General features: G+C 36.3%; 1 protein-coding gene across 1 annotated transcript in view; it reads right to left on the bottom strand.

The window, feature by feature from the left end:
* Positions 1–15,345, bottom strand: part of LOC137385493 (dynein axonemal heavy chain 3-like) — a 68,683-nt gene that overhangs the window by 26,333 nt on the left and 27,005 nt on the right. Inside the window, exons 31-48 of the mRNA XM_068071962.1 lie at positions 14,750–15,034; positions 13,709–13,944; positions 12,945–12,968; positions 11,556–11,656; positions 10,235–10,421; positions 9,971–10,128; positions 9,069–9,238; positions 8,723–8,817; positions 7,525–7,710; positions 6,824–7,050; positions 6,408–6,617; positions 5,211–5,338; positions 4,129–4,253; positions 3,506–3,691; positions 1,467–1,634; positions 1,195–1,328; positions 784–946; positions 500–622 (exon numbers count right to left, since the gene is read on the bottom strand). Of these exons, the coding sequence (XP_067928063.1) occupies positions 500–622; positions 784–946; positions 1,195–1,328; positions 1,467–1,634; positions 3,506–3,691; positions 4,129–4,253; positions 5,211–5,338; positions 6,408–6,617; positions 6,824–7,050; positions 7,525–7,710; positions 8,723–8,817; positions 9,069–9,238; positions 9,971–10,128; positions 10,235–10,421; positions 11,556–11,656; positions 12,945–12,968; positions 13,709–13,944; positions 14,750–15,034 (2,906 nt within the window). The remainder of the gene's footprint in view (positions 1–499; positions 623–783; positions 947–1,194; positions 1,329–1,466; positions 1,635–3,505; positions 3,692–4,128; positions 4,254–5,210; positions 5,339–6,407; positions 6,618–6,823; positions 7,051–7,524; positions 7,711–8,722; positions 8,818–9,068; positions 9,239–9,970; positions 10,129–10,234; positions 10,422–11,555; positions 11,657–12,944; positions 12,969–13,708; positions 13,945–14,749; positions 15,035–15,345) is intronic.

Raw genomic sequence — 15,345 nt, forward strand, 5'->3', positions numbered from 1 at the left:
GATGCGTATAAGATGTGTACTAACTGATGGTGCGTATAAGATGTGTGCTAACTGATGATGCATATAAGATGTGTGCTAACTGATGATGCGTATATGATATGTGCTAACTGATGATGCGTATAAGATGTGTGCTAACTGATGGTGCGTATAAGATGTGTACTAACTGATGATGCATATAAGATGTGTGCTAAATGATGATGCGTATAAGATGTGTACTAACTGATGATGCGTATAAGATGTGTGCTAACTGATGATGCGTATAAGATGTGTGCTAACTGATGATGCGTATAAGATGTGTACTAACTGATGATGCGTATAAGATGTGTGCTAACTGATGATGCATATAAGATGTGTGCTAACTGATGATGCGTATAAGATGTGTGCTAACTGATGATGCGTATAAGATGTGTACTAACTGATGATGCGTATAAGATGTGTGCTAACCAATGGTAATGGTAGGTATAAAATGTGTAAGGTTAGATTTTTTGACAGATGTTACCTCTTTTTTAGCTTCAACCTCGACGGTATCCTGCTCAATTTTCACCATCAACTTGTCCGTGTCAGCAGATGTTTTGATGAGTTCTGGCTGAAGGGCGGTGAGCTCTTCCTGCATGACTGCCACCTACAGCAACCACGGTCAAACCATTTAGCAAGTATTGACGTTGAAGAAATCACTGTAACTCAGAAGAATGGAAGAACAGCTCAGTTTCATTATGTCAACAAATAGCTGTTGCAAACTATGTTGTGGCAGCCAATCAATTTAGAACCATTTTTAATACTAACCTGGCCACCAGCAAACTCGAGCTTTTCGAGACCAGCGAGGTAACGATTCCGAAGAGCCATAATTTCATCTCGCTTCTTTTTCAGGAATAGTTTAAAGGTCATAATCAGCTCCAAGTATGATGTCGGAGTCACATAGTTGTGGCGCCGCAGAGATTCATAATACCTGTGCATAGACAAGTTCATTAAGATGTACTACAACAGCAACTAGCTAATAAGCATGAAACTTTAATTCGAATAGTATAATATTAGATTACGCAATATACTACGTAAAAGCAAATTTTTGTGCGCAGTAATGCTACATTGTGTTTTAAATTATTTTTATGGGAACAAATAAAAACCTGGCACCCTAAACACACAGTCTATCTATATGATACGGCGTATTAAACGAGTATATCTGCGCTAGAGGGTCACCTGCTTGAGAGTGAAATCACATCTTCGTGGAAGAATTTGCACATGTTGACACACTCCAGTCTCAGTTTATCCTCAAGCTCTACCTCCGCCAGGAACTTCTTAGCCACCATTTCTAGGGCATCCTCTGGCCAGGCCTGTAAGAAAACTCATTACCATAAAGAGACGAATAAATACAACAAGTTTACAATAAATATATTTACAAAACAAAGATTTGCCTAAAAAATAAAATTTCTAAATAGGTATAAAAACAAAAAGACAAAAAATATGTATACCTGGAACCAATCAATTGTGCAACAGTTGATAAGAGATGGGAACATTCTAAGTCGGTTTCTGAAGGCATCCCCAATTGGAGACATGGCTAAGGAGACATGCAGGTTCTGCTTAACTCTTTCTATGAAGAAGTTGTACATGGCAAGAGGTGTGCTTTCCAACTTTCGACCCTGTTGAATGCCACGCAATGAAACAAACATCAGAATGTTATGACTCTGTTCAAGTCACTTGACACATGCCGCTTGACACATGCCACTTGACACATGACACATGTAGTACTAGTTACTTTCACTGTGTCAAAGCAGCGCATACGCTTGTAACACTGAGATACTTTTAACAAAATGTTATCTTAGCTGATAAGTGAATATATTATTTGCATGTGTTTGTTCTGTTTGCAAATTAAATTCATGTGTACAAAGTGTTTGTAGAGCAATATTTTCAAAATTTCATATCTTTGCACGTGCCTAATAAGTAATTACACAAGAAGGTGTGAAATCTTGAAATTTGAAAATCTGCTTGAAATTTGAAAATCTGCTTGAAATTTTTTTCTTGAAATTCAGACTTTTAATAAGCTGGTCTTACAAGTAGCTTACATGATGAAAAACATGTTTCTCTAAAAATGAAGTCCAAAAAAAATTTTCTAAAAAGAACAAGTTTTTTAAAACTTAATTTCATGAATAGAAAACAAATAAACAACAAAGATTTAACAGAGAACAACTTTAAACATTTATTCTTCTGTAGGATATATGCACCAAATACAGAAGAAACAAGAAACAGAAGAAACAAGAGGCTAGCAGCAACCACTACCTGTATGACTCTGTTCTTGCTTGAAAGAAACTGCAGCAAGTAATCAATATAAATATTACTTTTGATCGTGTCTTTCAGAGGAAAGATCTTTCGTGTAATCATAGTATTTCTAGTCATTGCTATCACCAGTTGAACAAGTAAAACCTGATATTCATTAGTTTAAAATCCATAAAACTTATTTGGCGCCTAATAATTTTCACAAAATCGGACCAAAGGTCAAACAGAAACCTTAAAGTGATTTTGTTTGAGAGAAACTTCTGCGACTGAATACCCACAAACAATGTTTTGGAAAAATCACATAAATTTTTCATTTGCTCTCTAAAATCTTATTGTCTAGTGAGGTTCTACACCACACAGAGTAACATTAGGTAAAAAGCTATAAACGTCCTAAACACGTGATCTGAACAAGAGTTTTTAACGCGTAGCACACCTAAAGTTTTTTTCAAAATTTGAATTGTTTGAACATTCATCTTTTGATGCAGTTTTAGTTCGTTTTTTTTCTGCGTACATCAGAGTCTAAACTCTAAACAGAAGCAGCGGATAAAGCTTTCAGAAGAATGGAAGAGAAGAGACATGACTAATCGACAGGAAATGTCTGGCAATGCTAAAGGAAAGTAATTAGTACTGTAGATACTAGCTATGACTAGTACTTGTAGAGAGTTGCACTAACTAACAGTGACTCACTAGAGCGGCTAATGTCACTAACTATCATACTATACACTTTACAACGTACGCTGAGCTGAATGTCAACAAGACAAATAAATTAAACACAAAATCAAGAGAACAGATAAAAGACAGCAAGTACATTCATACACGAAATGTGTGAAATTTAACAATTATCATTTCTTGCATAATGCAACAGCAGTTGTAATGGTAAACCTAGTTTTGAACCTTTTCCTTTAGTTAAAAGTTAACACTTTTTGCTATTCATAGATAATCAAACCAGAAAACTGTAATTAAAGCCTTAATGTTCACAATCTCTGTCTGATCAGCAAACTAATACTTATTTAATAATTGCGATACATAATTTTTGAGCAACATTAGCTGACAATAAGACTAAGTAAAGCAAACTAATCAACTAGCAATACTTACTTTCTCCTGCAGAAAACAAAAATAATCAAAGTTAATAAAGAAGACAACTACAAACAGCGCCAATAAAATTACAAAAATATTTTCTACAAACGCATGATTGAAAAATAAAAAATATTTGCAGAGGTCAGACTTGTCTACCAACCTCATTCTTAGCTACAGTCTGCATTTTCTCTATAATTTCTGCTTTCTCGTCAGCCGGATAAAGATTTGGCACATCACCAGTGTTGAGGATCATCGAGATGTCTTCCATAAAAGACTCGCTTTTGATTTGGTTGTCAGAAAAGAGGAAGACAGTAGGTTTGCCCTCGGTGCCAGCCTTGAGCAACAGCTACAATTGAGAGAAGATTATCATTACAAGTTCTGGATTTGACTGATTTCTGTCGTGATGTTTTTTCAGTTGTATTTACTTTTTTAAAAAGACAAAGATATTTGGCTGTCATCAAGTAGCAGCAGTTTTGAGACAAGGCTGTTTATAGCGAGGTAAGTCTGGCAAGAAAAGTAGACAGATTAAACCATTGCTCCTAATAATTAATATCATGCTACAAAAATAGATACATGTGACCATTAGCAGATCATTAGAGTCAAAAGGTTTTATGTAAAAGCTTCATTTAAAATTAGGGTGAAACTGCTTCAACTTTGTGAGTTATAATAGGAACAGCTTTATATCAGACAAAAAATCGGAATGTAACCTTGAAGTTTATCTTGCAAAGCTGATACAAGTACTCACTAGTCATGAATATTTGTCAACACTATGTTAGAACTTACCCTCTTCAGGTCATCTCTCCACTCGTTGTTGCCATAACCCTTTGTTATCTCTATCTGAAAGAGGTCATAGTCCGCCATGAAGGTGGCTAGCTTAGTAGCACTCTGACGCCCGCTGCCACCGATGCCTGCAAAACAGTGAAAGACAGTTATCAAGAAGTGATTCTTTATACAAGCGAACTAAGCTAAACAAGTTGAATTGCATCCAATTTTAAGGATGTGCTATTATCCGTGGTTTATATTTACCGCAAGCAAATGCGAGGCATGGTACTATTATGGACAACAGAAATATATTCTAATATTACAGTATATTAAATAATATAACATAACCTCACATTATAATATGTATAACGATGTCCCGCTATATGTAATAATATAACATAAACTCACATTATGATATGTATAACGATGTCCCGCTATATGTAATAATATAACATAACCTCACATTATGATATGTATAACGATGTCCCGCTATATGTAATAATATAACATAACCTCACATTATGATATGTATAACGATGTCCCGCTATATGTAATAATATAACATAACCTCACATTATGATATGTATAACGATGTCCCGCTATATGTAATAATATAACATAACCTCACATTATGATATGTATAACGATGTCCCGCTATATGTAATAATATAACATAACCTCACATTATGATATGTATAACGATGTCCCGCTATATGTAATAATATAACATAACCTCACATTATGATATGTATAACGATGTCCCGCTATATGTAATAATATAACATAACCTCACATTATGATATGTATAACGATGTCCCGCTATATGTAATAATATAACATAACCTCACATTATGATATGTATAACGATGTCTCGCTATATGAAATTATAATATATTATATTGTAATATATTATATTAAATCATATCTATTATATGTTTACAATAGCAACAAGAATCTATGTGAAACCCCTATGCATGCCTATGGAATGAACTAATGCAGTTTTACATTTATTTCCAACAGATCAAATATTCTACATCTCTAATGCAGAATATAAACAGTTTTCTGCAAGCAATCTATAGTTTGATAGGCAGAGACAAGCGTACCGACTAGAAGGAGATGTCCATTATCTTGTTTGAGGACTCTCGCTACTCTTGAGACATGCTCTATAGCGAACTTGAACATGACGAGATGCATGGGTGCCTTGCTCACCAGGTTATACTCATCCAGGTAGCTAAACAAACCAAGATGTAGTCATCTTACGATGATGGGAGAACCGAAAGGATAATTGTTTGGGATTATTTATCTGACAATATAAGAAAGTTTACACTCAAAGGCCTATTAGAGTGTACAATTACGCATATAAACATTGTGCCTGGTCAAGTTTTTTTGCCGGCATTGTATGAGCAACCTTGCGCACAAAATTAATCCAGCTCAGAATGATAACATATTTGTGTCTGAGGAGACAACTCCCAGCTTGGTGGTGCATTACTCTTCCAGATGCTAAAGAGGGATCTCTACTAGGATATATAGCTTGCCTAGAGCACTCGAGGCCTGGAGAGTAAATAACCACCAGATACCATAACCAAACTATCCACTTCATGATTGCCAAACCGGCACCAGAAGCTATGCTCAAACCATCCAGACCGTCCAGCAATCGGAGCTCCGGAGCGAAGAGCCAACAAATACTCTGGCCAGACTACCTGCTCCAAGATTGTTGAATTGTCACCGAATGCTAAGGCCAGACTATCGAGCAATCTGGTCTCTAGTGCGAACAGCCAACATATACTATGGCCAGTCTAGCCACTCTATGATTACTATACTGGCATCAGATGCTAAACTATCAAGCAATATCGCTTCCGGCAAAAGTCGTAATTCTACAGCGACAATGTGTTCTTATATTGATGGTGTATTCGATCAATCATAAGTTAATAAAACGGCTCTCACCAATCCTTCAGTATGTCTGGTAATAGAAGGCATTTAACAAGGCACACAGAACTTTACAGCTACGTTCTGGGTGGTCAGAATTTCAAGTGTGATATTACATAAATACATGAAACCCATAATTAAATAAATTCTACAACAAAATGTATGCGCATGGTCTATTTGATTTAGGGCAGTGTGCGATTTTGTGCAAGGGATTCATGACAAGTAATAGTAGCGTGACAAGGGAGAAAAATCCAAATATTGATTCAGGTAACGATCCTAATTAGATACTTGTGATATTGTAGCTAATGTTTGCATACTCTTAATACGATCAAGCGTTACACTCAAGTGCTAGATAGGATGGGTTGTCTACTCACTGATCGATGGTAGTTGTCAGCTCTTTGAGATCTCTCACTTCGTCATAAATCCTCACTGCTGACTCGGTGTTCATATAGTCACCAAATATAAGACTGCGAATGTTCTCATCCTCAATCTTACCAGATGGAGAGAGGTGGGAGAGAACTTTGTCTATGTTCTGTTTGAAGTGGTTTTGACAAGCTTCCTTTACCATTCCAAAGAACAGCTTCCTGTGTAAAACAACCTTAAGTGATTAAACATCGAGATACGAAAATTAAAATTTTTTATGAAATAGGAAAATCCCTATAGTATGCAATTTTAAAAACAAAATGAAACAGAAGATAATAGAACAAGATTATAGGTTTGCTGCCAATTTTATTGCCGATTTAGCCTCATGATCGTCACACCACTTCTAATTATAGGTAACACGCTTTACCTATCATCATCAGCGGTGAGGCGGTCGTAGAAGACTCTGTAGACCTCGTGAATCCACAGACGTATAAGCTTATCACTCTCCTGTAAGTGAGTTTCAGGCACAAGCAGCACCCCGTTGATGACTCGTGAGAAATCTCTCAGGTTGAACACGTAGTGGCTCTTTGTAGGAGTTGGCAGGAATCCTTCTATAGCCTTCTTATACACATCCATCGTAGCTTGCACCAACACCTGCGATGCCAAAGTATTTATTTATAAATATGTAAATATGTAAAAATATGTAAATATGTAAAAATATGTAAAAAGTATGTATTTATAAATCTATTTAGCCTTTCATTTTATTTAGCAATTCATATTTTTAATGCTACATTTCATTGTAAACAATAAAGTTATTCAACGGTGCTATGTTAGCTTTTATAAGTTTCTGAGACAAGATTTGGTGATCTGTGATACTAAAAAATCTGGAATTCTAACTCCGAATTTAATAAAACATTTTTTGGTCTCTGTACTTCCTTCATGAATAAACAGAAAAAAGTGCGGCACATTACAACCCCATGCAGTCTAACGTGTCTGCACGGCCACACAGCCTTTATACCCATAAGTGGCCCAAAGGACTACATGTATATTTGTAATCCAGACAACTATGCTATATAAGGTAACACTGTACTAAGAATCATTGCTCTAAGTATGGCTCAAATGACATACCTTCCCCATTCTACCAAAACTGGAGTCGAATCCTTTGGCAAAATGCCAATCAACAATAGCTGTGAAAATTCTGCTCATGGTACTGTCGGAGAACTCATCCATCGAGATGCAGGTGAGATGGCGAGTAAATCTGCTTGTGATGTCATTTCTACCACCACCAGGAGGCCCCATGGCTGCCACAAACAGCTGCAGCAAAAAATATCTTCACTTTAATAGGTTTGAACTACTTTTATTTGCTTAGTACTCATGGTGAAAGTACTTCAAACTCATGGTGAAAGCACTTAGTACTCATGGTGAAAGCACTTAGTACTCATAATGAAAATACTTAGTACTCATGATCAAAGTACTTAGTACTCATGGTGAAAGTACTTAGTACTCATGGTGAAAGTACTTAGTACTCATGGTGAAAGTACTTAGTACTCATGGTGAAAGTACTTAGTACTCATGGTCAAAGTACTTAGTACTCATGGTGAAAGTACTTAGTACTCATGGTCAAAGTACTTAGTACTCATGGTCAAAGTACTTAGTACTCATGGTGAAAGTACTTAGTACTCATGGTGAAAGTACTTAGTACTCATGGTGAAAGTACTTAGTACTCATGGTGAAAGTACTTAGTACTCATGGTGAAAGTACTTAGTACTCATGGTCAAAGTACTTAGTACTCATGGTGAAAGTAATTAGTACTCATGGTGAAAGTACTTAGTACTCATGGTGAAAGTACTTAGTACTCATGGTGAAAGTACTTAGTACTCATGGTGAAAGACACATGCAGCCTCAAGGAAGTCGAACTGTTTGAATTTGATGTTTCGGTGACTCAGCTCTGAGCTATTAAATTTGGACCAACTAGGGTCAGCCCATAATGGCAATAAAATAATTTTTAGACAATCGATAGTTTTAGTAAAATATTGAACAGCTTTTTGCAGAAATGTTTACTACACAAAATTGATCTTTGTAAGTTTTTTACATTTTATGCAGAACATTAACCTTTATTGATGAACTTGAAATACAATGTGCTGAAACAACAGGTATTACGGTATCGTAACAACTTATAATTAGTAATTAGCATAACTAATGCAGTGACACCATGACAGCTCTGCAGTTATCACGATCAGTGACTGTTTCAATTTAGCTGTTGCCATGGGCAGACAGTGATAAAAACTAATTGTGCAAGAAAAAATGTGCAAAATAGAACGCTTACCACATCATTGAGGAAAATCTTGGTTGTGTCTTTCAGGTCATACCAGTGTCCATGGTCAATCCATTGCCTCAGCAGCTCTATCGGAGGCTGGGCACCTGTTCAGAGGAGTCATAACTACTAGACGGCATAAGACTCATACGACAAACAGCCAAACACACTTTTATTCTCTCCATAGATGTTCATAGTAACTACGTCATGAAAAACAAATATATACCAATAAGTAAAATCAAAAATAAAAACTAATCACAATTTAAATTAACCTTTTCAAAGACTTGGTGTTGTCAACCATTTTAGCGGTGTAATAAATACTGAGATATATTACAAGAGAGTATGATATTGGACATACCGTACTTCTCTTTCTGCGGCATATTGAGGTCATCGACAAACACGATAGCCTTCTTGCCTACGGGTGGCCCAAAGACACCTTTCCTCCGCCTGTCTAGCTTAGACATGATAATATTTTGAGTCTGATTGGCACTCGTTCTCGCAGAGAAGTTTATGTTGTTTGGTATGTACCTAGAGATATATAGCTTATTTATATCTAGTCTTCAACACTGAGGTTATGTTGTTTGGTATGTACCTAGAGATATATACCTTATTTATATCTAGTCTTCAACACTGAGTTTATGTTGTTTGGTATGTACCTAGAGATATATACCTTATTTATATCTAGTCTTCAACACTGAGGTTATGTTGTTTGGTATGTACCTAGAGATATATACCTTATTTATATCTAGTCTTCAACACTGAGGTTATGTTGTTTGGTATGTACCTAGAGATATATAGCTTATTTATATCTAGTCTTCAACACTGAGGTTATGTTGTTTGGTATGTACCTAGAGATATATAGCTTATTTATATCTAGTCTTCAACGCTAAGACCAATATCACTTTTAGATGCTATCAAGATTTTAACAAATTTGTTATGATATACTATATGAATCTCATCAATATGATAGCAACACTAGCAGTTGAAGAGTGAGAACCTCTGTAAAAATTCAGTCTTTATTATTTTGCGTGTTATCATGATAAAATAAAATAGAAGTTAGATAAAGCTTTAGAGTTTCCACTCAGAGAAAATGAGTGCGCAAGCGAAGAGCCAAAGCGAAGTTTAAATTAAATGTACTTGATCAGAGTTATAAATAATTATAAAACTTAATACTTTGTTCAAAAGACACAAATACTATGAAGTTACCGTATCATAAATGAAAGAAAGAACAGCAGAGCTCCAGAGGTTCTGTTCACTCACCGGTCTTTAGGAAGCTGCATGAGGAAGGCATTTGTAATGGCTGACTTTCCAGTGCCGGTTGGACCAACATATAGAGAGGAGATCTCATGGGAGAGATAGAGATCGAGGAAGAAATTTTGTCGGGCGGTTTCCGCAGTAGGTATAATAAGGTCACTGGCCTGCAACATATGAAAAAATGTATCATTATAACTAAATGCTTCTACTGTATATTTACTGGCATCTGTGTGTGTGTGTTGGAAAGAGATTCAATGAGCCTAAACAAACCTTTGCTGTAGAAGCAATCTCAGATTTGTCTCTGTTGACGAGTTCCATCCACTCAGACCAAACTCCGCTGGCCTTTTTCTCAAACAGAAAATCATAGATGGTACCTCTCTCTGGAATAGAGTTACTCTTTGTAATCTTAATGCTCTTCGGTTTTGGGTGATCAGCATCAGTTCCAGCGATAAGATTTCTACAGTGTGATAAAACAGCACTTGCAGAACACTCACTAAGCATATGATAACACAATGAGATTTCTACAATGTGATAGAGCAGCACTTGCAGAACACCCACTAAGCATATGATAACACAATGAGATTTCTACAATGTGATAGAGCAGCACTTGCAGAACACCCACTAAGCATATGATAACACAATGAGATTTTTACAATGTAATAAAACAGCACTTGCAGAACACCCACTAAACATATGATAACATGATGAGATTTCTACAGTGTGATAGAACAGCACTTGCAAAACACCCACTAAGTATATGATAACACAATGAGATTTCTACAGTGTGAAAGAACAGCACTTGCAGAACACCCACTAAGCATATGATAACACAATGAGATTTCTACAATGTAATAGAACAGCACTTGCAGAACACCCACTAAGCATATGATAACACAATGAGATTTCTACAATGTGATAGAACAGCACTTGCAGAACACCCACTAAGCATATGATAACGCAATGAAATTTCTACAATGTGGTAGAACAGCACTTGCAGAACACCCACTAAGCATATGATAACATGATGATACAGTGATAAATAGAGACTATGACTTTGTGGACAGTGGCTACTAGTATTTGCACTACTCAATAGTCATAAGTTGTTCTTTATTGTCATCAAGTCTGAATTCATTGTACGAGCGTCATTCAATAAATAAGGTGAGTTTATCTATAAAGAGTTCTATTATAAGTGAAAGCCTAACACTTTCTTTGAAAGTTTATTTAATGTTTACTGATGACTCATTATATGGTCATGTGATCATTTTTTAAGGTTGTCCACAAATGCTGACCAAGACACCCGCTCCAGAATTGAACGGAGATCAGTTGTCAAATTGTTTGCAACTTAAGGGTGGGCACCCGATGAGATTTAGAGGAAGTATGCAGTATGTTTACGCCAAAAACATTTTTAGCTAAAAAAAGGTCTAATGAATGGGCAACATTGTTTAGAGAAGGCAGGTCAAGTATTGATGATGAAGAGAGATCAGGTAGATCTGTTGACGTGAGGACCTCTAATATGATTGAAGCAGTTAATGAGCTTGTTCAGTCTGAGAGAACTTTAATAAAAGTAGGCTAGTGAGTTAGTCACACTCACCTGAAGTATGTGTCAAACTTCTTTCTAGAATCGCCGACTAAAAGACCACCCACAGTCCAGACAAGGGAGAACAAGAACAATCCTTGCATCCATAGAGTTATCTAAACATATACATATCGTCATCTGAACTTTAAATGTTCAATGACAATTAGTCAGCCCTGCAAACCAGTTTAAACCAGTTTAAAATGATTTAGTCTGCTACAATGTTTCTGCTACTAGCTTTAAAAAAACTTTTACTAACAAAAAGAAGTACTGCTTGTATGAGAATTGTCTGGCATGGGCCACTTCTGCCACCAAATAGAATCTTCTGCACTTACCAGCTAGCATTACTGTTAGTGGGAATAAATAAAAGAGCAGGTCAGATTAGTACAGGTCTAAGGACTTCTAAGAAACAACCGAATAAAGAAAAGGGACCAACAACAATGACTTGTGTAATGAGTTTCAACTTGGAAAGACAAACAACTAGCTAACCTAGTCATACTTGTTCTGTCTATGATAACATACTCTTTCTGTCTATGCTAACATACTCTTTCTGTCTATGCTAACATACTCTTTTCGTCTATGTTAACATACTCTTTCTGTCTAGCCTAACATACTCTTTCTGTTTATACTAACATACTCTTTCCGTCTATGTTAACATATTCTTTCTGTCTATGCTAACATACTCTTTCCGTATACGCTAACATACTCTTTCTGTCTATGCTGACATACTCTTTCCGTCTACGCTAACATACTTTTTTCATTTATAATAACATACTCTTTCTGTCTATGCTAAAATACTCTTTCTGTCTATGTTAACATACTCTTTCTGTCTATGTTAACATACTCTTTCCGTCTATGCTAACACCGATTTTAGTACCTATGTCATTTGTGAAAGGTCCACTCTTACTACACTAGATCCTCTCATGATATCTTACATTTGAGTATAATATGTCCTACATGAATAGTATCGCTAATATTTCAACTGTACGGTATGAAACATATTGAATGATTACTAACAGTATTGGGAAACCTGTACTTTTTTCAAAGCATCCATCAAATGATAATATATAAATACACAACACTTTTTAATCAGTCTGTAACATATCCATGTTTAGCTTCCCAAAGAAACCACTCAAAGTTCATTATACAAAGGGTAATTCATTCTTAGCAAATCATAAACAATATGACGATAATGAAAATAATCGGGCCGTGGTACAACATGTCACCTGAGATTGTTCAATCTCATCCAGAAATGGCGAAGGAGCGAGGGATCCTCCCTATTTAAATATATTATCCTTAATCTAGACACGAGGCTATACTTTTAGTTATAAGCATTACTAGCGAGTATACCAAAACGAGCAGAAGATAGCAACATGGAAAAGATTTGGTTGACTATACAAAACTTACAGTCGCCTTCCCATGACCTGGGATCTGCAATTGGAACGTTCTAGAATATTAGCAAAGAACAAGTGAAACTGTGTGAGAAAACTATGTCTACAGCACTTAGGTAGATACCATACACAGGCCTTATGCGTTGCATCAAAGAACAGTCAGAGGTATATTAACTACATGCATATTTAAAGGTTGACTTGCAACAAAATTCACATTACAGTTATTTGATATCAAAACATTCACCATGTCTTACTCTGTTGTGTAGTGTAGTAGGTGCAAAATATGTGGGAATGTGATTACAAGCTTTTAAAACCTCAAAAACAAACAGTTAATCGCAGCCACACCTTTAATAATCCCAATCTTGCACATTCTGGTTACTCGCTTAATGCATGGTGAAAAATCTAAAATTTCTCAGAGTATTCTTTTATCAACACAATGAGCTATGATGTTAATTCTCTTATCTAGGTGATGCTTTTTTACAACTAGAGATCAGAGAACCTACGTTAAAAAACATGGACCATTATTACAACTGCTCATGGACATAAGCTTTTGATACTAGTTGACACGAATATTACTAGCCTCTGGTCTAGACATACACCGAGTTAGAGTCACTGTAGAATTAAAAGATCTAGGAATATGCACAGCTGCTAAGGAAAATTTGCTTACTATAGTAACAGCCGTGATAACCAGAAAACAATTTGTCAACTCTGCTACCATTGACCCGTTATGACTGACTAACGAAAACCAGAGGACTGTTTGGTGAGCATAGGAATACATACTGTAGACTGGTTCATCTCACTACCCTCTTGCCCAGCATCTTTTATCTCATCCATGAGGCAGGAGAGAGTTGTCATAAGAGATCGAGCGAGGTGGAGCTCTGAAGTGACGAGAAACTGCTTGCAGTTGTGACGGATGAAGTCAAAGCAAGGGTCTAACAGCCATTCAAAGAGGTCATTCAAATATGCTCGGTTTTCTTCATCCAGTGAGTCAGGAATTTCATGCTGCATGTACGAGTCTAAAACAGGAGGAGTTTGAGTGGCTGTATGTACGAGTCTAAAACAGGAGGAGTTTGAGTGGCTGTATGTACGAGTCTAAAACAGGAGGAGTTTGAGTGGCTGTATGTACGAGTCTAAAACAGGAGGAGTTTGAGTGGCTGTATGTACGAGTCTAAAACAGGAGGAGTTTGAGTGGCTGTATGTACGAGTCTAAAACAGGAGGAGTTTGAGTGGCTGTATGTACGAGTCTAAAACAGGAGGAGTTTGAGTGGCTGTATGTATGAGTCTAAAACAGGAGGAGTTTGAGTGCCATAACAAAGAATTAATGATTTCTAGTGTCACTAGGTACCTTTATTGTAACTTGAAAGCATTGATTCAGTGAAAGTTAGTAAGTTTATGCACTCTGGACTGGGTGCTAGACAAGTCCTCCAATTGCTAAGATGCATGTATGCAACTAAGCCTTACAGTTAGGGTTTGTCTCCCATGCCACTCTACAGTCTACTGATGAGTAAGTACAAAACAGCTTCTTGCCTACATAGCTTCTTATGTATGAAGTAGAATAAGGTTTCAATTCAAATCTATAACAAAATTTATATTACCACACAAATAGACCTAAATGCTCCAGTTTTAACATAAACACCAATGAAAAATGTATCTATAATTTGCATTTGCATTATGTTTCATACTTTGTACTAGATTTAAAATTATAGTTACTATTTCAACAACTTGCCAAATAAATGAAGCGTATAGATAGTATCAAGCACACTTAAAGTTATACCAGTTGCACATCGTGCACGTTATGAGCCATAAACAAGCCAGGGGTACCTTTTAGTGGTCGCCAGCCAAGTTGATGAGGCTCAAGATATATCATGCCACAACGACTGACAGTGGCAGGTGATGCCTGTTCCAGGTCAGCGGGCTCAAATATTAGATTCATCACGTTTGACATTTGTATGATTTCTCCACTCATCAGGCAAAGTTTTTTGTTATCATCAAGCACGGTATTCATATTTTCTATCCACACAGCATCGACCGGCCCATCGAAAAGTATCCATTTTCGGTCAACTGAAGGATTGCTGGCATATTCTCGGAAGGTGTTAGCCAGCACACCTGTTCAAATGATAACAAACTATTCACAAGCTTAAAAGGTTTAAGAAAATTAAAAGGCGAATCCGTGTGTGCCTATCATATTCAGTTTTAAAGCATGTGCTCCCAAGGAGAGCATTAGTGTTTCTACGGAAGAAAAACAAACACAGTTGACATACTTTTAGTCTTAGGACTATAGTAGTACATGTAGTCACACATGCAATGAATAATCTAGGTTTATGGTTAAACAGAAATATAATCCGAGGCTAATATGTTGTCTTAAAACAAAGTAAAAAAATTATTAATTTTGATTCATTTCTGAGTGATTCCAGTTA

The sequence above is a fragment of the Watersipora subatra genome, chromosome 1 (genome assembly GCF_963576615.1).
Source record: "Watersipora subatra chromosome 1, tzWatSuba1.1, whole genome shotgun sequence".
NCBI lineage: Eukaryota > Metazoa > Bryozoa > Gymnolaemata > Cheilostomatida > Watersiporidae > Watersipora > Watersipora subatra.